Source organism: Balaenoptera physalus, assembly GCF_965194825.1.
Source record: "Balaenoptera physalus genome assembly, chromosome: 8".
Classification (NCBI taxonomy): Eukaryota; Metazoa; Chordata; class Mammalia; order Artiodactyla; family Balaenopteridae; genus Balaenoptera; species Balaenoptera physalus.
In genome coordinates, this window is record NC_138887.1 from 6906546 (window position 1) to 6931061 (window position 24516).

General features: G+C 45.2%; 1 protein-coding gene across 27 annotated transcripts in view; it reads left to right on the top strand.

Annotated features, from left to right (window-relative positions):
- The first annotated feature begins 6904 nt into the window (after positions 1–6904).
- The window catches only part of LOC309665353 (small ribosomal subunit protein uS3m), a 182265-nt gene continuing 164653 nt past the window's right edge, over positions 6905–24516 (top strand). For 23 of the 27 annotated variants that reach the window (XM_082471570.1, XM_082471576.1, XM_082471571.1 and 20 more), the window contains exons 1-3: positions 6920–7062; positions 7150–7218; positions 7351–7462. In XM_082471570.1, coding sequence (XP_082327696.1) covers positions 7024–7062; positions 7150–7218; positions 7351–7462 — 220 coding nt within the window. In that variant the 5' untranslated portion in view covers positions 6920–7023. Of the gene's footprint in view, positions 7063–7149; positions 7219–7350; positions 7463–9541; positions 9977–24516 lie in introns of those variants that run through there. The other 4 variants (XM_082471569.1, XM_082471580.1, XM_082471577.1 and 1 more) reach the window with 3 other exon arrangements.

The window sequence follows — 24516 nt, forward strand, 5'->3', positions numbered from 1 at the left end:
TGACGTGTGAAACGGAGGCTGGAAGAAGTGCTGCAACTCAGGAAACCTAATCTTTTGCTAATAAATTCACTTTAAACCTTTTTCACTTCTGAAACTCAAAAAGAGTGTCTAATCCTCAGGCACTCCAAATTCATTTCTTCGTGGGTCATTAAATAACACAAATATTAAGATGTTCGTTCACCTGGAAATACCAATACCTCTCCTTACTTCTTCCCCTTAGAGCCATGAAAACTATCCAGTTGCAACCTCTCTAGCACTGTAGGAATTTCACCCAGGATATTCCTGGGCCCCAAGTTCAGGCACTGGAAATCTCTCTTACAATTGTTGACTATCAACCAGTTCCTTTAAAGATTGATTCAAGCTATTCCTGAAATCTGAAACAGGGAAGCCAGCTTTAGTGGCTCCCCACTTTAGTGGCTCCTAAGGATTCTTTACTTTGGGTCTGTCCATTGTCCAAAGATAAGGTTCAGTCACTGGGTTCCTGAAAATTAGGTGTGTACTTTTTTTGGAAGGGAGAGGGGAGGAAGAGTTCATAGCTTTCAACAGATTTTCAAAAGGAGGCAGGATCCAAGATAGATTAATCACTGCTTAGTAATCAGGAAAGTTATTCCATATATCCCTAGGACTTAAGAGACTACGAAATCACATCAAACATTTGCCCAGTGTATTTCAACTTCCGAAAACAGACCCGTCTGAAGACTGAATGGAACAGACCTTGAGCAAGAGGTTGCCCTCGGGCAGCCCCAGGCAGGACTGCCTTGGAGGACTCACAGTCAAGCAACTGAGGAATTCTGGAACTGCCTGGGCAGTGTCCACAGACCACTGCCTCTCTCAGGTGCAGGAACAGGAGAGGTTGCCCTGGAGCAAGTGATTTTTCCAGAGTCAATAACGGTGCTCCCATCAGCCGTCTTCAGGGGTTGATGTGGAATTCCATGACCTGCGAGAGGGGTTCACCTTCAGACCCTGAAGTCAGTGCTGCTCTTGTAATTAAATTTCCACAATACCCGGGTCTTGAGTGGTGCCCTGGAGCCCGGAACGCTAAGCATCGGTCTACCCTAGCCATTCGTGGGTTCTCCACAGCCAGAGGGCCCCCCTACATCAGACCTGAAGACATCTTAGGGTCTGAGAGGTCACAGAACTTGCCATGGGGCTACTGGGCGGCAGTGTCCTTGGAGCCCAGCTTAGTGACGTGAGAGCCTCTCAGAGAGACAAGGGTGGCTGGGCTGCTCCCAGGGGGATCAGGAACTTTGGTGAAAGCAGGAACCACGTCGGTGATCGTGGCGTAAATGGGCCTGGGAGTCTAAGACTGGGCACAAGGGCCCCTGTCCCTCTCCCTGGAGTTGGGAAGTAGCTCCCTCAGCATAGGGAACTCGAGGCCTGGTTCTGAACTTGGTCTTGCTTCCTGCTAATTACACGGCCCTTGAGCGAAGTCATTCCACTTCTCTAAGCCTTAGCCCTGCTACTAGCACCTGCTCTGTAGTGAGTGCACAAAGGCTGGTTTTGGAGGAGCCGGCGTGTGCACATACGTAAGGCACCCGAAGCTGTGTCTACACCAGTCTCTGCACCCATGAGGCTCGTGCAAAGGAAGCTGTGTGCCTTCTACATCGACCTCAGACATTTTAACAGGCCAAACAGGATTCATCTTGTAATCGATCAGTGGTATCTTAAAATTAATTTGTGTCCGTTTCTCCTTCTTAATGGTATATCAAGTAATGTCTTCTAATCGATGTTATCTTAGATTTACTGAAACACATTATCTAGCAGGGCTGGTGTTGAGAAATCTGTACCAATGTAAACTTGATCTGGTAGCTCTCCACAGCTCCTCAGATGTGAATTAGCACAGTAAAGAAAAATTCCTTCTCTCTTTCTGAGCCAGTAATAAAAAAATGATTTTCGCTACACACCTATCCTGAGTTCCTAAAACTTCAACAAAATTACATCAGAGTGCAGCCTTACAAGTACCAGTAAGTCAGAACCACGGAAGAGAGAGCCAAGGTGCCCTTGGTCCTGGCTTTTGTGACTTCCCACCCCTCACCCACAGGACCCACACTTCTGGACTCTGCGGCTTCATTCATGCTCTGTCTGCCTGGGGCCTCCTTCCACCTGTTCTTGGTTAGGCTGGCACTTCTTCAGGACGGACTTTGATGGCAGCCCCACCTCCATTCTACCACCTAAGGGGGTCAGGGGCCTTTACGTGTTCCTGTATGGTCCTTATCTACGCTCCTTTTGCTTGCCTGCTTCTCTGTGCTCCCCATCGGAAGGAAGGGTATCAAGCCCATTTTTTTGTGTCCAGGTCTAGCACAGCATCTGAGAATCAGGGAGTGAGGTCTCCATGGCTGTCACACGTGAGGCCCACTCCTCCTATCCATCTACTCCAAGCTCTGGAGTTCTGACGTTCAGCCCAGGGTACCGGTGTGGCAAAGAGTGTTTCTAATTGGTTCCACCATCGGGAGACTGGACTTCCTCAGCGCGACAAAGCTGAAGTCAGTAATTATAGCTTGGGACTTAACGCTTCTTCCTGTGCCTCAACAGAAGCAGAGTGGGGGTAGGAGAATGGAGCAGGAGCTCAAGGGAAGCATGGGGTAAGAGCCCCTTTGGCTGCCTATCCAAGAGAGAAGACAGTTCAAGACTCTGCTTTGGTTTCAGTGGTTGTTTGGCTTAGTTCCCAGAATCGAGGTTGCGAGAACCTCTGGGATTCTTCTTGGTGAACAGGTTGGTTATTAGGAGAAAACGAATTAGCAAGAGTAACATAAAGGGGGGCTTCCCTGGTGGTGCAGTGGCTGGGAGTCCACCTGTCGATGCAGGGGACACGGGTTCGAGCCCTGGTCCGGGAGGATCCCACATGCCGCGGAGCAACTCAGCCCGTGCACCACGACTACTGAGCCTGCGCTCTAGAGCCTGCGAGCCAGAAGTACTGAGCTCGTGTGCCACAACTACTGAAGCCCGTGCGCCTAGAGCCCGTGCTCCGCAACAAAGAGAAGCCACCGCAATGAGAAGCCTGCGCACTGCAACAAAGAGCAGCCCCCGCTCGCCGCAACTAGAGAAAGCCCGCGCACAGCAACGAAGACCCAACGCAGCCAAAAATAAATAAATAAAATTAAAAAAAAAAACTAACATAAAAACCATAGGATTACAAAATGTAAAGTGTCAGCAGTTCTGAATAAGAATAAGTCCATCTTGTGAGCACCAACATGAGTGGCGTTGTATCCGCTAATCCCGCAGCCAACAGGAAGGCAGAGGTCTCTGCCTGGGGCAACTCTCCCTGAGGCCAGATTCTGGTGAGTTCCAGGAAACAAACACTGTGTTCTAGGCCGGGCTGTGCTCTGCAAGTCCAGGTAGGCCCAGAGTCTCCCTCTCGCACAGCGTCACTCCACAGCCTGGCCGGTGTTCTATCCTTTGATACAGGTGAGCCCTCGGGACAGACCGTCTTCAAACGACTCCAGACCACACAGCAGCCCCCCGTTTGTCTTGTGGCCCCGTCCCCTCAGAGTAAGCGCCGTGATGGTCTCGCAGGACCGGTGGTAGGAAAGGGCTGTGAGGAGCATCCCATATCCCTCTCCTGCAAAGGGGTCTCTACGGACCAGGTTCTGGGGGTCTTTCACATAAACCTGGAGTTTAGGACGCTGGTTCTCCACCTTGGCTGTATACTGGGATCATCTAAGGAGCACTGAAAAGGGACGGGTGCCACGCCTCTGTCCAGTACTGTCCTTGTGGTGTGGGACCCAGTGGGCTCTAACGTGCAGCCGGCGTGGAGAACCGCTGCTCTGACCGCCTAAGAGGGAGTCTGGACTGTCCTGGTTATCATGAGGAGGGCACAGGGGCTCATGCGTGACGATACACAGCGGGACGTCCCTGTCTCCTCAGGGCTCCGGTCTGGAGCCCCCAGCAGGGGCGTAGGCAGCCTCTTCATGGGAGTCCCTTGCTCCTAGATGTGGCTTCTCCAAGCCCAGGAAGCGCCCCCAGGGCCAGTCCTGAGTGGTCTGTGCCCACCCGCAGACACACAGCCCGTTCCTCCATCCTGCACGGTTCTGAACACTCACTCCCACCCAGTGGTGCAGTGGCACCTCAGATGTGGAACGAGCGCATGTTTTGGAACAAGAAGGCTGCTACCCTTGGCTAGTTCTGTAGCCCCAGGGGAGTCTCGGAGCCTCCACCTTCTGATCTGCCAAACCTGGACAATATTGCCTCCTTTACAGGATTGATGGGAGAAGCAAAAAGTGCATAGAAACACTGTTAGTGTTTGGTTAAACAGAAATTACAGAGAAATAAATATCCTACTAAAATTTTTCTATTGGTGATTTAAAACAATGTAACAGTTCATACTAATGCATTAAAATGCCCTTTAGGTTATTTAAATCATGCAAACACATTCACATGACTCCCTCCCCCCATTCTGCACGACCCCCCTTCAAGGAACCAGGTGAAACCCTTTTCGCAACAAGGCATAGTATAAAGCAAAGATAATAAACAAAAGGCCAGTGAAAGATCTAGATCAGTTTGTAATTCCTGGGAGCCTCTTCAGGCAAGGAAGCGTGGCAAAACTTGAACCCCAAGCACAACAGCCCCTGCTCAGCTGGACAGCACCGCCTCCTCCTGCTCCGACAGAAGTCCATGCCATCGTCACCTGCATGGAAAACCAGCCTCTTTTCCTTTCCTCTGGTGGTGTTCCACTGAGTTCTCATGAACCCTCAATGGCTGGTTCATCTCCCTAAGAGGAGGCAGATAGCAGGGACTCTATCCTTTTTTTAAAAAAACATTTATTAGCTGCTCACTCCATCAGGCATTTTACAGTGTGGTTTTCACAACAATCATCATGGTCCCCATTTTATAGATGAGAGAAGCTGAGGCTCAGGAAGGGCAAGTCACTTGCTGAAACTGCAAAGCCAGGAAGCTGTATTTCAGATACCAGATCCCATGTTCCTCACCACTTTGGAGCACATCCGCAAAATTGTATCAAATTATAAAATTATCAAACTTTATGGAAACTTTAAAAAGAAAAAAAGACTTTCAGCTTAAAAGGGTCCTTCAGGGGCTTCTCTGGTGGCGCAGTGGTTAAGAATCCGCCTGCCAATGCAGGGGACACAGGTTCGAGCCCTGCTCCAGGAAGATTCCCACACGCCGCAGAGCAACTCAGCCCGTGCGCCACAACTACTGAGGCTGCGCTCTAGAGCCCATGAGCCACAACTACTGAGCCCATGTGCCACAACTACTGAGCCTGCGCTCTAGAGCCCGTGCTCCGCAACAAGAGAAGCCACCGCAAGGAGAAGCCCACGCACCGCAATGAAGAGTAGCCCCTGCTCTCCGCAACTAGAGAAAAGCCCGCGCACAGCAACGAAGACCCAATGCAGCCAAAAATAAATAAATAAAATAAATAAATAATAATTTTAAAAAGGGCCCTTCAGTTAAAGTTGAAAGTTCTTACATTTGGAAAGTATTGTGATTGGAGAACATCTTATTCCTGTTTTGTCCCCTTATCCAATATGCAGAACAGCTGGAGGCCACAGTGTAAATTTTAGAAATAAAACATTCCTAGTAGAGTGGACATGAAAGACGTTGTCCCTTTTTGGAGAAACCAGCTCCAAATGGTCAGAGGAATCTTGACCATGGAAAATGCACTGCATTGAATCCAAGAGTCCCTCTTGGACCTTCCCCAGTGTGATCTGAGGCGGCTCACTGTCTGCCTTTGCCTCCATTTCCCTTCCACATAGATGATAATCTAGTCCTCCCTCCCATGGGAAACCACAGCAGCACGTAAGCAGCATTTGGGTGAATGATTACGTCAAAATGGCCAAACGTTGGCAATTTCACATGATTCAACCTAACAGAACTAATATCAGCTCTATGAGTGGTATTATTAACAAAACCCATTATACAGATTATGGAACTGAGGCTCAACTGCACAAAGATTGTTACACCTGAGCCTGAATCCAGAGTCCACGTTTTTTCCATTACTATGTGTGAGTTCTGAACGAGGATATCCAGTGTTGCTATTTTTCCCTCTGACAATAATTACTGGATACAAATTACAGTGGCAATGCTTTGGTTTGAATATAGCAGGCTCTGTAACATCCCCAGGAATTAAGCGACCATCAGCCCTTTTCCCCTTAAAATTTTCCTTCCCCAAGGACCAGACACTAGGGTATGGTCAGATGTGAAACCCTACCCTCTGCATAACCCATCCTTGAAGAACTGGCTGATTTTTAAAGTACAGTGAGTTTACAATATTATATTCGTTTATAATATTATGTTAGGTGTACGATACAGTAATTCAATATTTTTATAGATTATACTTCACTTACTATAAAATAAAACAATTTTCTATATTCCCTGTATTGCACAGTATTTTCTTGTAGCCTCTTTCTGTTTACATAGCAGGCTGTGTTCCTTAATCCCCTACCCCTATCTTGCCCCTCCCAAGAACTAGGTAAAGTTTTAACCAATACATACTTCCTCTCTATTTGTGGATAAAAGTCAGGGTGTTTCTTTTTTTTTTCTTTTTTTTTTTAAAGGATATTATTTGGAGACAGAACTGAGCAGCCTAATTCCTACGACGTGCTGAAACGCTCCGCTCCCCCGACAGTCCCCGCCGGCCGGGCGGGGCGGGGCGGGGCGGTGGGCGCCCCCTCCCCCCGGCCCACCCCCCGCCAGGACACTTGGCCCCGCCACTGCGAGCTCTCGGACCGCGAAACCTCACGCTCCGCATCATCCAGCTTCCGGATCTGAAACACGACGCAAACCACGACTGGGGCAGAACGGAGGGGTGCAAGACGTGTCCAGGGCTGCGGGGGGAGGCGGAGAGTCCAGCTCCCCCCACCTCCCGGCACCCCACGGCCCGCCTCACAAGCCCGGAGCCTGGGCCCCCGCCGCCGCCGACAGCAGGTCGGCGCGGACTGCACGCGGCCCCGCCCGGCCGAGAGGCTCGAACCCCCGCGCCGGCTCGCGTGTGGTCTCGCCCGCGCGTCCGCCTCCCGCGCCTGACCTTTACCCCGACGTCGCCCCGCCCCCTCTTCCGCTCGGCCCAAGATGGCGGCGCCCGTCTGCTGTCGGGGGCTCCGGCCGCTGGTGAGTGGGGGGCACGGGCGGGGCCGGCGGTTGGAGGGGGCGCGCGGGGAGCCCTCGTTTCGGTCTCACGCCGCGCTCTCCCTACAGGTGCTGTCCTGGAGCCGGGAGCTGCCGTGCGTCTGGCGCGCCCTGCACACCTCCGCGGTCTGCGCCAAGGTGAGTGCGGCGTGGAGGCCTGGGGTCTGGGCGCCCGCGGCCTCGGAGTGTGGGACCTGCGGGCGAGGGTGTGATCTCGGGAGCGCCCTGGGTCGGTGGTCGCGGAAAGTCACGGGCCCTCTTTCCTTCCAGAACCGGGCGGCTCGAGTCCGAGTGGGCAAGGGGGACAAGCCAGTGACCTACGAGCAGGCGCACGCGCCGCACCACATCGCCCATCGCAAGGGCTGGCTGTCGCTGCACACAGGTGAGGGGACGATGCCTGTCGCGGTGGCGGGAGAGGACGAGGACGTGCTGTGGGCCCGACCCCTGGCCCCAGGGAAGGCGTTCTCAGTCGCGACTGTCTGTCACATAAACACGACGTGAACACGTGTCAGAGATTTTGTTTAACTCGGTAGTCAACGCGAGAATCAGAAATTAGTCAGACACTTTCAAAAGAGGAGTAAAATAGACGGGACGTATGTGGTCAGGATCGTTGAAATGTATTCGAAAGGGATGCAAAACGCTTTTTCCATGGGGGGCAAGCGTTCAAGGGTTCGGTTGAACTTCCACAGAAATCGTTTGCGTGCCTAAAGACAATTGTTTTGTATCGCTGCCCGTTATGTGTAATTTACGGATGTAAAATAGCTCAGAGGTAGTGAAAAGAGTGAAACCCCTTGGAATTCGATGACCCGGAAGACTGTTGTAAATATTGAAGCACAGATCTTTCACTACAGGTATGTACGGTTTGCCCGGGTTATTTGCAGATTACAAGTTTGTGAATTTGCCTACTCTAGGTGCTTTCACGTTCATTCTCAGACGTGGGCAGAGCAAGCACCCCACATGCACCTTCCCAGCTGCGGTTGAACAAGGCCCTGCCTTCTAGTTTCAGCTCGCATGCTGTAAACAAGTACGCTTTTCGAGATCTATGAGTGCCATGTTTTCAAGTTTTGTGCTTTGTGTTGGTGGTTCCACTGCCTTAAAATAGCCTGTAATGCTGAAGTGCTGTCTCATGTTCCTAATTTCAAGAAGACTGTGATGTACCTTACGTGGCATGATTGTTAGAAAAGCTTCCTTCAGGCGGGAGTTACAGAGCTGTTGGGAGAGAGTGCAGCGTTGATCAACCGTTTGTAGGTGTCTTTAAACAGAAAAACAAGATAAGGCTACACATCAGTTTGTTGATAAAAATATTGTAACCAAAGGCTTGTAGAAACCTAACTATTTCCACCAGCAGCAGTGGTTTAGGATTTGCTAATTCGTTGTTCATGGTGATTTTATAGAACATAACGAGTGACTGTATAGACCGTAGCTACTGTGAGCTGATGAGGGTCAGCAGTATTTTGTTCACTATGAGGGTTTTCAACTTGAATGTCTGAGATACACCTGTCTAGAGAACTACCTTAACATACGGATTTCTGCCCCCCACCCTTTTCAAGTTCTAGTTCTAAGGTCTGGGTGTGTGTGTGTGGAGACTCTTTAACAGAAGCCGTAAGAGGTGCACAGGTTCCGTGGTCCACAGTGAGAATCCACTGGTTGAGGCCGTGGCTGTAGTCCGTGAGAGAGCTCGCATCCCTCGTGTCAGAAGTAGCTGGTGGCCTCACCTCTCTGGTCCGTGGGGTGACCAGTGCTTCTGTAAGGCGGTCACGGAAGAGGGAGAGGGACACTCTGTGTCTACATAGAAGAATCATCTGAGTTTTGTGCCCTGGCCAAGGCCTCGTTCTTCTCTTTTGTGAGACAAGGATAATGATAGTACGTACTTCACAGGATTTGTTTGGGGATTATTGGAATAATGTTCTTTGAACTTTAGAGTGTTATTCTTTTTTTATTTTTAAAGCTTTATTATTTGTAAAGTTTGGCTGAAGGAGCATTCCCAGCGGTTGGAATTTTTTTTTTTTTTTAAATGAGTGAGTTCTCTTTCTGTATTTTTTTTTTAAATTATTTACATATTTTTGGCTGTGTTGGGTCTTCGTTTCTGTGCGAGGGCTTTCTCTAGTTGCGGCGAGCGGGGGCCACTCTTCATCGCGGTGCACGGGCCTCTCACTATCGCGGCCTCTCGTTGCGGAGCACAGACTCCAGACGCGCAGGCTCAGTAGTTGTGGCTCACGGGCCTAGTTGCTCCGCGGCATGTGGGATCTTCCCAGACCAGGGCTCGAACCTGTGTCCCGTGCACTGGCAGGCAGATTGGCAACCACTGTGCCACCAGGGAAGCCCTAGAGTGTTATTCTTATCCCACTTCCAGAAGAAAGGAGAAGAGGCTGGAGTGGGGTGTGGAACTGAGTGCCCAGCGCTCTTGGATGTTAACCTCTGGAGTTTTGGCCAACTCACCATGGTGCCCTTCTCTCTTCAGGTAACCTGGCTGGGGAGGACCATGCTGCAGAGAGAACAGTGGAAGATGTTTTCTTTCGTAAATTTATGCTGGGCACCTTCCCAGGCTGCCTGGCCGACCAGCTTGTTCTAAAGCGCCGGGCTAACCAGGTGGAGATCTGTGCCCTGGTCCTGAGGCAGCTGCCTGCACATAAGTTCTACTTCCTTGTGGGCTACAGTGAGACTCTGCTGTCGCACTTTTACAAGTGTCCTGTGCATCTGCACCTCCAAACTGTGCCCTCAAAGGTTGTGTATAAGTATATCTAGGGCAACCAGCCTGTTTGCATCAAACTGTAGCCTGCAAAGAACAGGAACTTTTGGAAAAGGACTGAAGTAGAAACAGGGGAAATACATCCCTGCAGACTACTGAGGCTTTGTCTTCAAAGTTGGCTGTTGAATAAATAGACTCTCCATGTTGTCTTGCTTCTTGGTCTGTCTAGAGAACTAGAAAAGGGTTTCTTTGAGGATGCTCCAGGGTTCCCAGGAAGGCTGCCAGTTCCTGAGGTTTAGGTAACAGCTATGGTTCAGTGAGTGTCTTGAGCCAATCACCGTGTCAGGAACTTCACCTGAAGTTCTTTGTTTTCTTTTAAAATGGAAAGATCGATTTTTGGAGATTATAAAACAGTGTTAATTTTTTCAAAATTAAAACAATATGGACACATATTAAATCAGCCGTGAAGCTTACTTGTAATTCTACCCCAGAGAAAGCTACTGTGAACAGTTTGTTGTATTTCAGATGTACTTTTATTCCCCCAGAAATAATGTAGCACATAGTCATCTATTAAACAAGCTTAACTGCACCTAGTCTGTGCCAGACACTCTTCTGAGTAGCTTGGAACCCATCAATGACCAAAACATTGCATTCCAAGATCCTTGCCTTCATAGTACTTGTATCCCAGTGGAGGGGGACGGGGAGGGCTAGGCCGCACTGAAGACTCCAAGCAGGTGGGGAATATAGATATGCAGGTAAATGGAGGAAGAACATTTCAGAAAGTGGCATCTGCAAAAGCTGCACATGGTGCTGGGAAATGGGACAGGGATTGCTCACCTTCAACTTCACCCTGACACTGATGACCTTCACCTTGACCATGATCCTGGTACCCTTGACCCTGAACTTCAACACACCCACTCTAATTCTAACCCCTGATGTCCATGATCCCACCCACAACTTGACCTTTACCCTCAGTCTCACTGTTACCTGAGGGTGCCAACCAGGCCCCACCCCGCCCCGATCCTGTCTCCTGTGCTGACTGACTGACTCACCATGACCCTGACCCTGTGTCCCTCACATTTACGTAACCCTGACTCTCAGTCAGAAACTTGACTGAAGACTTCATCCTAACACTGTCTCGACCCCTACGGTGACCCTAACTCATCCTAACTGGTAACACTGATGCTTGCTTTGACAGATCATGCTCCTCATCCAAACTCTTATGACCTTGACTGTGAACCTGAAAGTCATTTAAATCTGACCTTAATCCTGACCCTCACTCTTCACTAAACCAGACTATGACCTTGACCTTGAAACTCAACCATCACCCAGACCCTGTCCCTCACACAGATCTGACCCTACTCTTGACACTGACCTTGACCCTATTCTAAGACTCAACAATCCTGAAGTTGTCATTCAGGCCCTGAGACTCACCCTGATACCCTGACGACAAACCTCAACCTGAACCTGACTTTGATCCTCACCCTGACCCTTCTGACCTTCACTCTCACACTGACCCTCACACTCAGTCTGATCCTGGACCTGGCTTTTCATGTGAATTTGACCCTCACCCTGTTCCACGTTTTCATCATAATACTGACTGACCAGAAGGTGTTCTGACCCTCACCCTTACACTGACTGTGACCTTGACTGAACCTCAGCTGAACTCGATTATGTCCCTGACCCTCATGACCCAGATCCACCCACGTACTGAATTCTTATTCAGATCCTCAACCTGACACTGGCCCAATCCTGTACCTGACTGTGACCCTTAGGCTCACCCTTGCCTTGATATTGACTCATCCAGACCTTGACCCTGGTCCTTTTTTTTTTTAATCGAGATACATTGGACAGGTAAAGTTATATAAATTCAAGGTGTACAACATGTTAATTTAAGGACATTGTTATAGTTTAATGTGATTGTAGCAATAATTAGCATCTCTATCTCATTACAAAATTATCCTTTCTTTTTAGTAGTTGGAAAAATTGTTATAGTCTCTTAGCAAGTTTGATGATTATAATATTTTTGTCCCTATTGTACGGTACGGTAATAATATTTTTGTCCCTATTGTACGTACTATTGTACGGTACTAAGCATTGTATTTCTACGGCTTATTTACTACTTGTAAATGTGTACTCTTAACATCTGTCTCCCCACCCCCTCATCCCCTGCTAATCACTATTTTATTCTGTTTTTAAAAATTTAGCTTTGTTAAATTGTACATGTAAGTGATTGTGTCTTTCTATGTCTGCAAGTCCATCCATGGTGTCGTAAATGGCAGAATGTCCTCCTTCCTCGAGGCTGAATAATATTCCATTGTGCGTGTGTGTGTGTGTGTGAGAGAGAGAGAGGGAGAGAGAGACGTTATCCATTTGATGAGTACTTACGTTGTTTCCATGTCTTGGCTATTGTGAATAATGCTGCAATAAAAATAGGAGTGCAGATGTCTCTTTGAAATTCTGTTTTCATTTTCTTTAGCTATATACCCAGAAGTGGAATTGCTGGATCATATGGTTGGTCTATTTTTAATTTTTTGAGGAAGGTTCATGTTGTTTTCCCTTGTGCTTGAACCAATTTACATTCCCACCAACAGTGCATAAGTGTCCTTTTCTCCACATCCTTGCCTGCACTTGTTACCTGTTCTCTTCTTGATGATAGCCATCCTAACAGGTGTGAGTGTTGCCTCATTGTGGCTTTGATTTGCATTTTCTCTGATGATTAGTGATGTTGAGCATCTTTTCATTTACCTGTTGGCCATTTGAATGTCTTCTATGGAAAGATGTCTTTATTTCTTCTGCCCATTTTTAAATCAGGTGGTTCCTTTTTTTGATTTTGAGCTGTGAGTTCCTTATATATTTTGGATAGTAACCCCTTACCTGATATATGGTTTGCAAACATTTTCTCCTGTACAAGTTGCCTTTTCATTTTTAATTGTTTCTTTTGTTGTGCAGAAGCTTTAAAGTTTAATGTTGTCCCATTTGTTGATTCTTGCTTTTGTTTGTGCTTTTGGTGTCGTATTTTAAAAATCATCGTCAAGACAAATGTCAAGGAGCTTTTCCTCTACGTTTTCTTAGAGGAGTTATAGTATCAGGTATTAAGTCTGATCTATTTTGAGTGAGTTTTTGTGAGTGGTGTAAGATAGGTGTCCAGCTTCATTGCTCTATGTGTGTTTCTCCAGTTTTCCCAATATCATTTGTTGAGGAGACTATCCTTTCCCCATTGGGTGCTCTTGGCTCCTTGTTGAATATTAGTTGACCATATAAGTAGCAGTTTAATTTTGGGCTTTATATTCTGTTCCAATGGTCTATGTGTCTATTTTTGTGCCAGTACCATACTGTTTTTTTTTTTTATTACTATACCTTTGTAGTATAGTTTGAAATCAGGAAATTTGATACCTCTAGCTTTGTTCTTTTTCCTCAGGATTGCTTTGGCTATTTGGGGTCTTTTATGATTCCCTACAAATTTTAGGATTGTTTTTTCTGTTTCTGGGGAAAATACCATTGGTATTTTGATGGGGATTGCATTGCATCTATATGTGGCTTTGGGTAGTATGGACATTTTAACAATATTACTTCCTCCAATTCATAAACATAGGATGTCTTCTGAATTGTTTGTGAGTTTGATTTCTTTCAGGAAAGGCTTGGAGTTTTCATCATACAGATCTTTCACTTTCTTGGTTAAATTTGTTCCTAAGTATTTTGTTGTTTTTGATGCTGTTGTGAATAGAATCGTTTTCTTTATTCTTTTTCAGGTGTTTCATCCTTAGTGTGTGAAATGCAACTGATTTCTGTATGTTGATTTTGTATCCTGCAACTTTACTGAAATTGTTGATTAGTTCCAGTGGTTTTTTGGTTGAGTTTCAGAGATTATTTTATATACAGAGTCCTATGGTCTGCAAATAGCAACAGTTTTACTTCTTCCTCCCCAATTTGTATGCTTTTGTTTTGTCTTGATTAATTGCTCTAGTTAGGACTTCTAATGCTATATTGAATAAGAATGGTGAAAGTAGCCATTCTTGTTCTGTTCCTGATCTCAGAGCAAAAGCTTTCAGTTTTTTTGTGAAAGTAGTGGTTCTTATTCTGTTCCTGATCTCAGAACAAACGCTTTCTGTTTTTCTCCATTGAGTATAATGTTCTCTGTGGGTTTGTCATATATGACCTTTATTATGTTAGGTATGTTCCTTCTATCTATACCCGATCTGCTGAGGGTTGGTTTTTTTTTTTTTTATCATGAAAGAATGTTGTATTTTGTCAAATGCTTTTTCTACATCTTTTGAAATGATCATGTGACTTTTTCTTTCTTTTTATTAATGTGATCTATTATGTTTATTAATTTGCATATGTTGAACCATCTTTGCATTCCAGGAATAAATCCTACTTAATCATGGTGTATAATCCTTTTTATGTGTTATTGAATTCTGTTTGCTAATATTTTGTTGAGAATTTTTGCATCTATATTCATCAGGGATATTGGTCTATAGTTTTCTCATTGTGTCCTTATCTGGCTTTGTTATTAGGGTAATGCTGACCTCCTAGAATGAGTTTGGAAGTATTCCCTCCTCCTCAGTTTTTTGGAAGAGTTTGAGAAGGATTGGTCTTAATTCCTCTTTGAATGCTTGGTAGAATTTGTCGTTGAAGCTTTCTGGTCCTGGGGTTTTCTGTTGGGAGGTTTTTGGTTACTGATTCAATCTCTTTACTTGTTATTGGTCTGTTCAGGTTTTCTATTTCTTCCTGATTCAGTCTTGATACGTTATGTGTTTCTAGAAGTTTATCAATGTCTTCTAGGTTATCTAATTTTTTGTTTTATAATTGTTCATAATAATTTCTTATGATCCTATGTATTTCTGCCATATCAGTTGTAATGTCTCCATTTTCTTTTTTTTTTCCCATTTTCATTTCTAATTTAATTTATTTAAGTCTTCTCTTTTTTTCTTAGTCTAGGTAAAGGTTTTGTCAATTTTATCTTTTGGAGGGACCACCTCTTAGTTTTGTGGATCCTTTCTGTTGTTTTTCTGGTCTGTATTTCATTCGTTTCCCAATCTGATCTTTATTATTTCCTTCTTTCTACTAACTTTGGGCATAATTTGTTCTTTTTTTACTAGTACCACGAATTATGAAATTTGTTTTTTGACATCTTTCTAATTTTCTAATATATGCATTTATTGCTGTAAACTTTCCTCTCAGAACAGCTTTTGCTGCACCCCATAAGTTTTGATATGTTGTATTTTTGTTTTCAATTGTTTGAGATATTTTTTATTTCCCCTTTGACCCATTGGTTGTTCAGAAGTGTGCTGTTTAGTTTCTACATATTTGTAGATTTTCAAGCTTTCCTCTTGTTGATTTCTAGTTTTATACCATTGTGGTCAGAAAAGATAGTTGGTATGATTTCAATCTTCTTAAATTTTCTAAGATTTGTTTTCTGTCCTTTCAAACTATCCTGGAGAATATTCCATGTGCACTTGGGAAGAATGTGTATTCTTCTGCTGTTGAATGGAATTTTTTTTATACGTCTGTTAATTCCATTTGTTCTAGAGTGTAGTTCAGTTCCACTGTTTCCTTAGTTGATTTTCTGTCTGGATGATCTATCCATTGCTGACAATTAGGTATTGAAGTCCCCTACTATTCATATATTGTTTGTTTCTCTCTTTAGATGTGTTATTATTTGTTTAATATATTTTGGTGCTCCAATATTGGGTGTGTATATATTTACAATTGTTATATCTTCCTGATGTATTGACCCTTTTATCAATATATAATGACTGTCTTTGTCTCTTGTTATCACTTTTGGGTTAAAGCCTATTTTGTCTGATACATGTATGGCAATGCATACTTTCTTTTGGACTCCTCTTGCATGGAATATCCTCTTTATTATTTTCACTTTAAACCTGTGTGTCTTTGGGGCTGAAATGAGTCTCCTGTAGGCAGCATATAGTTGGGTCTTGTTTTTTAATCAATCCAGCCATTTTTGTGTCTTTTGTTTGGTGAATTCAGTCCATTTATATTTAGAGTGATTACTGATGTGTAAGGACTTACTGCTGCCATCTTATTTATTGTTTGCCTTCTTATTATTTTGTATCTCTATCGTTTCTTTTCCCTCTGTTTCTGTCTACCTCTGTAAAGTGGTGGTTTTCCATGGTAATTTTCTCAGTCTCCTTTTTTTTGTGTGTGTTTTGTGACTCTACTGTAGATTTTTCCTTTGTGGTTACCATGTGGCTTACATAAAACATCTCACAGATAAAATAGTCATTTTTATGACGATAGCACCTTAACTTTATCCACTTATAAAGTTTCCACCATTTTACTCCTTTTTTAAAAAATACTTTTGATGTTACAATTTACCTCTTTTTATGAAAACTGTGAATTTTTGGAGAAATTATAATATCAATAGCTATAGTTATTTTTAATGTAGTTTTAGCCTTTATATTAAGTGGTTAATGCACCACTGCATTAATATATAGAGTTACAGTTTTCTAATTCTGACTCTTTATTTTTCACCTTTGTTAGAGTATTGTGTTCTTTCATTTGCTTTTATGTCACTAATTAGTCTTTTCATTTCAGCTTGAAGAGCTCCTTTCAGCCTTTCTTACGAGGCAGATCTAGTAGTGGTGAACTTCCTTAGCTTTGTTTGTCTGAGAAAGCCTTTAATTTTCCTTCTAATCTGATGGATAACTGCCAGATAAAGTATTCTTGGCTGGCAGTTTTTGTCTTTTAACACTTTGAGTGTGTCATTCCGCTTTCTCCTGGCCCGTAGAGTTTCTTCTGAGAACTATGCTGATAGCCTAATGGGTGTTCCTTCGTGGATTACTTTCTTTTTTCCCACAGGCTTCCTTTAAGATTCTTTGTCATTGACTTTGGACAATTTTCCTATATCTTGGAGAAGGTCTTTTTGCATTGAGGTAGTTAGATGTTCTCTTAGCTTCATGGACTTGTATTTCCAGTTTCTTCCCCAGGTTTGGGACGTTCTCAGCTATTATTTCTCTAAATATACTCTCTGCTCCCTTCTCGCTCTCTTTTCTTCTGATATAACAATTATTCTTATATTTGTTTTTCTTTTTAAATCTCATAGCTTGTAGTGTTTCTTCACTTTTTAAAAAACTTAGTTCTCTTTGAGGAAAGAGTCATTTCCAGATTTCTGTCCTCCAAGTTGCTTATTCTTTCTTCCATCCAGTCTGCCCTGAGCTCTCTAATGCATTCTTCATCTCGTTAATTGAATGGTTCAGCTCCAGAATTTCTGTTTGGTTCTTTATAAAAATTTCTATCTCTTTGGTAAAGAACTCCTTCTGTTCTTTAATTTTATTCCTGAGTTCATCGAATTGCCTTTCTGAGTTTCCTTGTAGCTTATAGAATCCTTCAAACCAGCTATTTTGAATTCTTTATCAGTTAGATCACAGTATTGTGGACCTCAGAGTTTAGTTGCTGGAGCATTGTCATTTTCTTTCTGTGACGCCATATTACCGTGATTTCTCATAGTTTCTGATGAAATGTGCCTCTGCCATCACATTTGAAGTAGCGAATAACCTTCTTAACTAAGGAAGCCTTTGCTTACTTACTTTGTACATACAGTTCAACAGGCTGGCAATTAGAAACTTTTCTTTTGTTTTCTGGAAGGTGGCAGTACAGCTTAAGTTTTTGGTTTCTCTTTACCTGTGCTGGCTCTCATGGCTGCACTCACGGACACATTAAAAAGAGCTGGTGGCAGAGTGTGGGGAGGTGAGGGCTTAGCACCTGGGGCTTCAGGCTACCCACAGCCTGGTCGGGGGATCCTTCAGTGGGGCACTCCCAGAAGTTCAAGGGCAGACCTGCTGAAATCCCGAAGCAGACGGCAGAAAACACATCCTTTAATGCCCTTTGTTGTTCTCATCGGCCTCTCTCCCTTTCCTCTCCTCCCCAACTCCCTGCCCCATCGTGGGGGTTCCTCCTCAGAAATCTGGGCGCTGCCAGCGAGAAACGGATCCCTCCGGCTGTGATCCGTGCAGCTGGGCAGTGAGCCGCCCACCACCTCCGCTTTCTGCCCCCCTTGCGAGCGAGGTCACTGCTGTCACCTGGGAAAGCCCAGCACATTGCAGAGTTGCCCTGGGGAGGGGGCACTGACTCCTTGCTGTCCCTTCTCCTCTGCCTCCAAATTTGTCTCCATCTCCTGCAGTGATGTGCCTGGTTTTCCTGTCAGGTTGGCTGAACCTCCGCCAATTCTCTGTCTCCTGGGAGCGTCCTCCCTGTTTTGTATGCTCTAGTTTCACCTTTCCCCCCTTCTCAGCAAGTGAAGGTGGGGCAGGATCACAGACTGCCTTGGATTCACAGCCCCCTGAGGTCCTGCCCACCTGCTTTTGAATGATCATAAATGTAGTAGCTTAGAGCAATGTAAGTTTATTTCTTGCGGTTTTGTAGGCTGAAGTCAGACCTGGGTCTCACTGAGCTGAACTCAGGGTGTCGGCAGAGCTGCATTTCCTTCTGGAGGTGTGAAGATGGACGAAGGAACCACGAGTCATGGAATGTAGGCGGCCTGTAGGGCGGAGAAGGTGAGGGAAGGGATTCTTCTCCAGAGCCTTGCCGACCCATCTCAGAGTTCTGAGTTTCACATCTGTGAGATGATATTTGTGTTCTTTAAAGTTTGTGGTGATTTGTTACAGCACGAATAGAAAACTAATGCAGTACTCAAACTTCAGATGTCAACCTAAAAGTCACTTTCCTTTTACATTTGTAAAACCAATGTTAATTGAGTCCCGCTCGGCAGAAGCTTTGATTTACACCAGCCATATTCTGATCCCCACTGTATATGGCCACCTCTGTAAATTTCTTTATAGCACTGATCGCAGTAGCTCTAATGGAAGAGCGATTTGATGACTAGTTAATATCTGCCTCCCTGCACACACACCCCCCCGAGAGCAGGCCCTGTGAGGACAGTATACGGCCTGGTACACAGGAGCACAGAGCAGATCTTGGAGAGCCCCACCCCAGGGCTTTACCTGAGCCTGAACTGGTTGTCGCTCAGCGGACAGAGGTCCCTCCAGTGTGCCACGATCGACGCTGTGCCCTGAGGACGCTGAGGACCTCTCTCAGAGACCGCCGTGGAAGAGCTGCTGGTCGGGGGGGACAGGCATTCAGACAGTCGCTGCCCAGTGATGCGGGCGGAGGTGAGCCTGGCGCCCGGGGAAGGACGGCAGCTTGGCCCCATGAGCCAAGGAAGACTGCTCACGGGAGGGCAAGCTGGGCTGGCGTTTGGAGGGCTTTTCCAGGCAACGGGGGATAACGCATCGCGGCAGGAGAAACTGTCCGTGTAGAGCTTTGGGAGAGGTGTCCAAGTACTGGGGCAGTAACTGTGGAAGCAGGTTCTAGCAGGAGCAAGTCATCTTATTTTCAAAGAATATCCCAGTTTTGTTGCCATCTTTGTATCCAAGGTGGCTACCTGGGAAAGTTTCCCGAAGAGGTTCACACGACGAGGAGATGGAGAAATCTGGAGCCTTGTGTGCTGTTGGTGGGAATATAAAATGGTGCAGCTGTTATGGAAAGCAGTGTGGTGGTTCCTTGAACATTTAAACATAGAATTGCCATATGATGCAGCAGTTCCGCTTCTAGGCATGTACCTAAAAGAATTGAAGACAGAGACTCAAACAGATACTTGTATACAGTTGTTCTAGTAGCATCATTCACAATCACCAGTACATGGAGATAAGTCAAACGTCCGTCAACAGATGAATGGATAAACCAAATGTGGTATGGTACATTTAACGGAATGATCATTCGGTCTTTAAAAGCAATGAAACTCTGACACATGCTATCACATGAATGAATGTTGAAAACATTTTATGCTAAGCGAAATAAGCCAGACACAAAAGGACAAATGTATGATTCTATTTATATGAAGTGTCTATAAAAGATAAATTCATAGAGACATGAAGAAGAATAGAGGTTCCCGGGGCCTAGGGGCAGGAGGGAATGAGGAGTTATTGTTTAATGGATGCAGAGTTTCTGTTTGGGATGATGAACGATACATGGAAGTGGACAGTGGTGGATGGTTGCACAGCATTGTGAATATACTTAATGCAGCTGAATCACATATTTAAACATGGTTTAAATGGAAAATTTTTTGTTATATATTTTTTATAGTAAAAGTTAAATTTCTCAGAACTGGTTCTGAAATAGTTACATGTAATATGGAATAAGACCTTTGTCTCCTAGAGTGAGAAGTAGCCTTCTTCTTCACACTGGTACTACACACCCCAGGCTTTTTCATTCACACCCAGCATGATCACATGATCTTCTAACTAGAGGAAGTTCACTCTCATCTGGCCCATTTGGACCTCCCTCCATCATCCCATTCACCTTTTCAACTCACCCCTCCCCGCAAAGCATGGGCCATCACTGATCTGTCTACCATCTCTGTAGTTTTGTCTTTTCCAGAATGTCATATAGCTGGAATCAAACAGTATGTAGTCCATTCAGACTGGCTTCTTTCACTAATTAATATGCATTTAATCTTCATCTTTGTCTGCATGGCTTGATAGTTCAGTCCTTTCAATGGCACATTTCAAGTATATAGTAAAGTCACATTGTTGTACCTTAGATCCCCAGTACTTATTCATCTTGCATAACTAAAACTTTGTACCCATGGACCAATATCCCAACAGCTCCCCATTCTCCCTTTCCCCCCAGTAACCACCATACTCTCTGCTTTCATGAATTCAACTACTTTAGATTCCACATAAAAGTGAGATCATGCAGCATTTGTCATTCTGCATCTGGCTTATTTCACTTAACATAATGTCCTCCAGGTTCATCCATGTATCCCAAATGGTGAGATTTTCTTCTTTTTATGGCTGAATAGTTTTCCATCTTCTGTGTATACTACATTATCTTTAGCCGTTCATCTGTACATGGACACTTAGGTTGTTTCTATGACTTAGGTATTGTGAATAATGCTGCAATGAACATGGGAGTGCAGATATCTCTTTGTGGTACTGATTTCATTTCCTTCAGAAATATACCCATAAGAGGAATTCCTGGATCATATGGCAGTTCTGTGTTTAACTTCTTGAGGAACTTGTGGCTGCACTAATTTACATTCCCACCAAGAGTGCACGAGAGTTCCCTTTTCTCCAAAGGGAGCATTTTCAATTCGGAGGGATCATCAGTGATGCCTCTGTAGGACCTCCCAGCTGGTTACTCCTGGGTCTGAGCACCAGACCTTTCAGCTCTCTCGGAAGAGATCTGTGGGTATGAGGGAGCTTTGTTCTGCAGAGGGAAGTTGAGGCTGTGAGGATGAAATGCAGGACCTGTGCAGGGAGGGCAGGGAGGCATCACAACCTCCTTCATGGCAGCTCGTCAGAGGGCCCTGAAGGATGCAGACACAGCCTGGCTCTGTCTTGAGAGCCGTATCTGAGGAGCCTGGCTTGAGGGGTTTATTCCGTGTGGGTAGCTGTGGTCTCAGTGAAGTCTCAGGAGTACCAGGGCCCCCCTGCAGGCCTCTGGAAGAGCAGCCCCTGTGTCCCCCTGCCCCCGGTCCTGGCTCCCAAATGCTGGTGGACACCCACTCTGCTCCCAGGTGCCCACCTGCCCTGAAGATACCTGCTTCACATGCTTTTCAACTGGGAAACACCTGAATTGGACATTCCTGGGTAAATGAGTTTAAGTTACTCTTTCATTTTCACCAGAGCATGTCCTTTGTGTATGGAGGACCGAGCATGTCCTTTGTGTATGGAGGACCGAGGTCTCTAAGAATAAAGGACCATGGTTTGATGTTTTGTTTTTCTCTTCTTCCCATCTGCCCACCACCAGATCATGAATAGAAATAAATTGGCAACTCATGTTGTGTATCTTTTGCTACATCTAGAGAGTTGGTTATATCCATGATCGAATATATAAAATACATCTAGAACAGGTCTAGAACATTATTTCCAGTGGTCACCTGCTAATAATTGACATTTAATAAATGCTAGCTTTTTAAAAAAATTAATTAATTTTTGGCTGCGTTGGGTCTTCGTTGCTGCGTGCGGGCTTTTCTCTAGTTGCGGCAAGCGGGGGCTACTCTTCGTTGTGGTGCGCGGGCTTCTCATTGCGGTGGCTTCTCTTGTTGTGGAGCACGGGCTCTAGGTGTGCAGGCTTCAGTAGTTGTGGCTCATGGGCTCTAGAGTGCAGGCTCAGTAGTTGTGGCACACCGGCTTAGTATCTCCACAGCATGTGGGATCTTCCAGGACGAGGGCTCGAACCCATGTCCCCTGCATTGGCAGGCAGATTCTCAACCACTGTGCCACCTGGGAAAACCCTAGCTTTTTATTAAATGGCTACATTGCACACAAGTCAATCTGTATGACAAAGAATGTGACAGGTTTTTATGTTCTTTACAAAGACACTCTTTAGTGCTACCTTTTAAAATAAATTTGTTAAATTCTATTATTAGTCAGCTTAGACCTTGTTAGAGGGCTGGCATTTTCGGTAATTAGTTTACAAAGAACTGTGTGATGTGTCAGATCCCTTACTCAGCCTCCACAAAGGAGCAGCTACATTAATTCAACAGTTCTTTATTACATACCTACTGTGTGGCAGGTTCTGTGTTTGGCCTTGGCCCTGGTTTGCTCCTGTTTAATAAGACTCTTAGATTCTTTGGGTGGAGGATATAGGTCAAATGGCCTTGAGGACTTTAAGCCCACAAGTGAGTTTTTTTGCTCATTTATAACCTTTTTGTGTTCACCTGCTCTCAGGAAGCACGTCTAGGTTTGGGAGAGGTAGAAACCTGGCCCTTATTTATTTATTTTTAAAATATCTTTATTGGAGTATAATTGCTTTACAATGTTGTGTTAATTTCTGTTGTACAACAAAGTGAATCAGCTATACATATACATATATCCCCATATCCCCTCCCTCTTGACCCTCCCTCCCATCCTCCCTGTCCCCCGCCCCCAGCTTGTCACCAAGCATTGAGCTGATCTCCCTGTGCTATGCAGTAGCTTCCCACTAGCTATCTATTTTACATTTGATAGTGTATATATCTCAGTGCTACTCTCTCACTTCGTCCCAGCTTCCCCTTCCCCCGCCGCGTCCTCAAGTCCATTCTCTACGTCTGTGTCTTTATTCCTGCCCTGCCACTAGGTTCATCAGTGCCGTATTTTTAGATTCCACATATGTGCGTTAGCATATGGTATTTGTTTTTCTCTTTCTGACTCACTTCACTCTGTATGACAGACTCTAGGTCCATCCACCTCATTACAAATAACTCAATTTTGTTCATTTTTATGGCTGAGTAATATTCCATTGTATATATGTGCCACATCTTCTTTATCCATTCATCTGTCGGTGGACACTTAGGTTGCTTCCATGTCCTGGCTAGTGTAAATAGTGCTGCAATGAACATTGTGGTACATGTATCTTTTTGAATTATGGTTTTCTCAGGGTATATGCCCAGTAGTGGGATTGCTGGGTCATATGGTAGTTCTATTTTTAGTTTTTTAAGGAACCTCCATACTGTTTTCCATAGTGGCTGCACCAATTTACATTCCCACCAACAGTGCAGGAGGGTTCCCTTTTCTCCACACCCTCTCCAGCATTTATTGTTTGCAGATTTTTTGATGATGCCTGGCCCTTACTTGGTGTTGCTGTTGCCTGACATCAGAATCCTTGGCCCGTCCCCAGACTGGCTCCACAGTTGTCATGTCACTTGTGTGCACAGAACCACACACCCATTCACATCTGTTCCATAATCTGCATTCTTCTCATTTCAGTCAGTGTTGTTACTTAAGCATGTCCTCATGCCAATAAGTGGTTTGCAAAGTTTCCATAATGTCGCATTATTTAGTCCGTGCCATGCTGCTGAATATTCAGTTTTTTAAGTTATTATAAATGAGATTAACCTTCCTAAAAAAACACTCGAGTAGTGTTCGGGATGAAAATGCCATCTTAGTAGATGCCAATTTGCTTTCCCTGATTTTCTTCTTTTTTATAATTAAAGGGTCAGTTGCATGGGCTGTTCTCATTCTGCAAGTGCATGCGCACACTCCAGAATGGGAGCTAGACTTGCTGCCTGCCTTTTAGGAAACGTGTGATTATGGAGGCCTCTGGCTCCAGCAAACAGACCCTGTGTTCTTCTGCCTCTCTGACTCAGAGAAAAGATCTGGGCAGCCTAGATCTGGGGAGCATCTGTCCTTCACAGTCATCAACCCAAGGAGTATGTAACCTGGCATGCAGAGTTGAAATCTCCCTAAGATCAAACATCTTGACCAATAAGAGTTAGGTACGGGCAGGCGCTCACGTATGTGCACATGACCAGGTTGACACCCGTGTGAGGCTGACCCAGACATCCCGGCATCCCTAAGGGCCACATCATGTCCAGATGGAGATGGTGAGGGCACAGCTTTGTACACTGGTGTGCCCCTCAGGCTCTGGCTCATGGCCACTTGTTTTCTTCTGCACTCTGTTCCAAAAATTTTAGCTGTAGGAGGGCTGGAGCATAGAAGATGGAAGGTAGGGGCAGTTGCTGTTGCAGGAGAGGTTCACTGGCAGCCATGACAGGAAGAGAAGACTGGAAAACTGTTAGCAGCAGACAGGGCAGCTGGTGTCAGGGCTGCTTCTTTGGGTCCAAGAGTCTCGTGCTTTACTATTCAGTGAGCCGTGGCCTGATCTTAGAGACGTGCACGCCGAGGCCGATGGGTCAAGGGATTTCCCAGGTCTCTGTACCATGTGCTTGGCAGCCCACCTCTCTAGCCCACCTCTCAGGGATCTTCAGGCGAGGGTCCCCTTGTGGGCGGCCTCCAGGATGG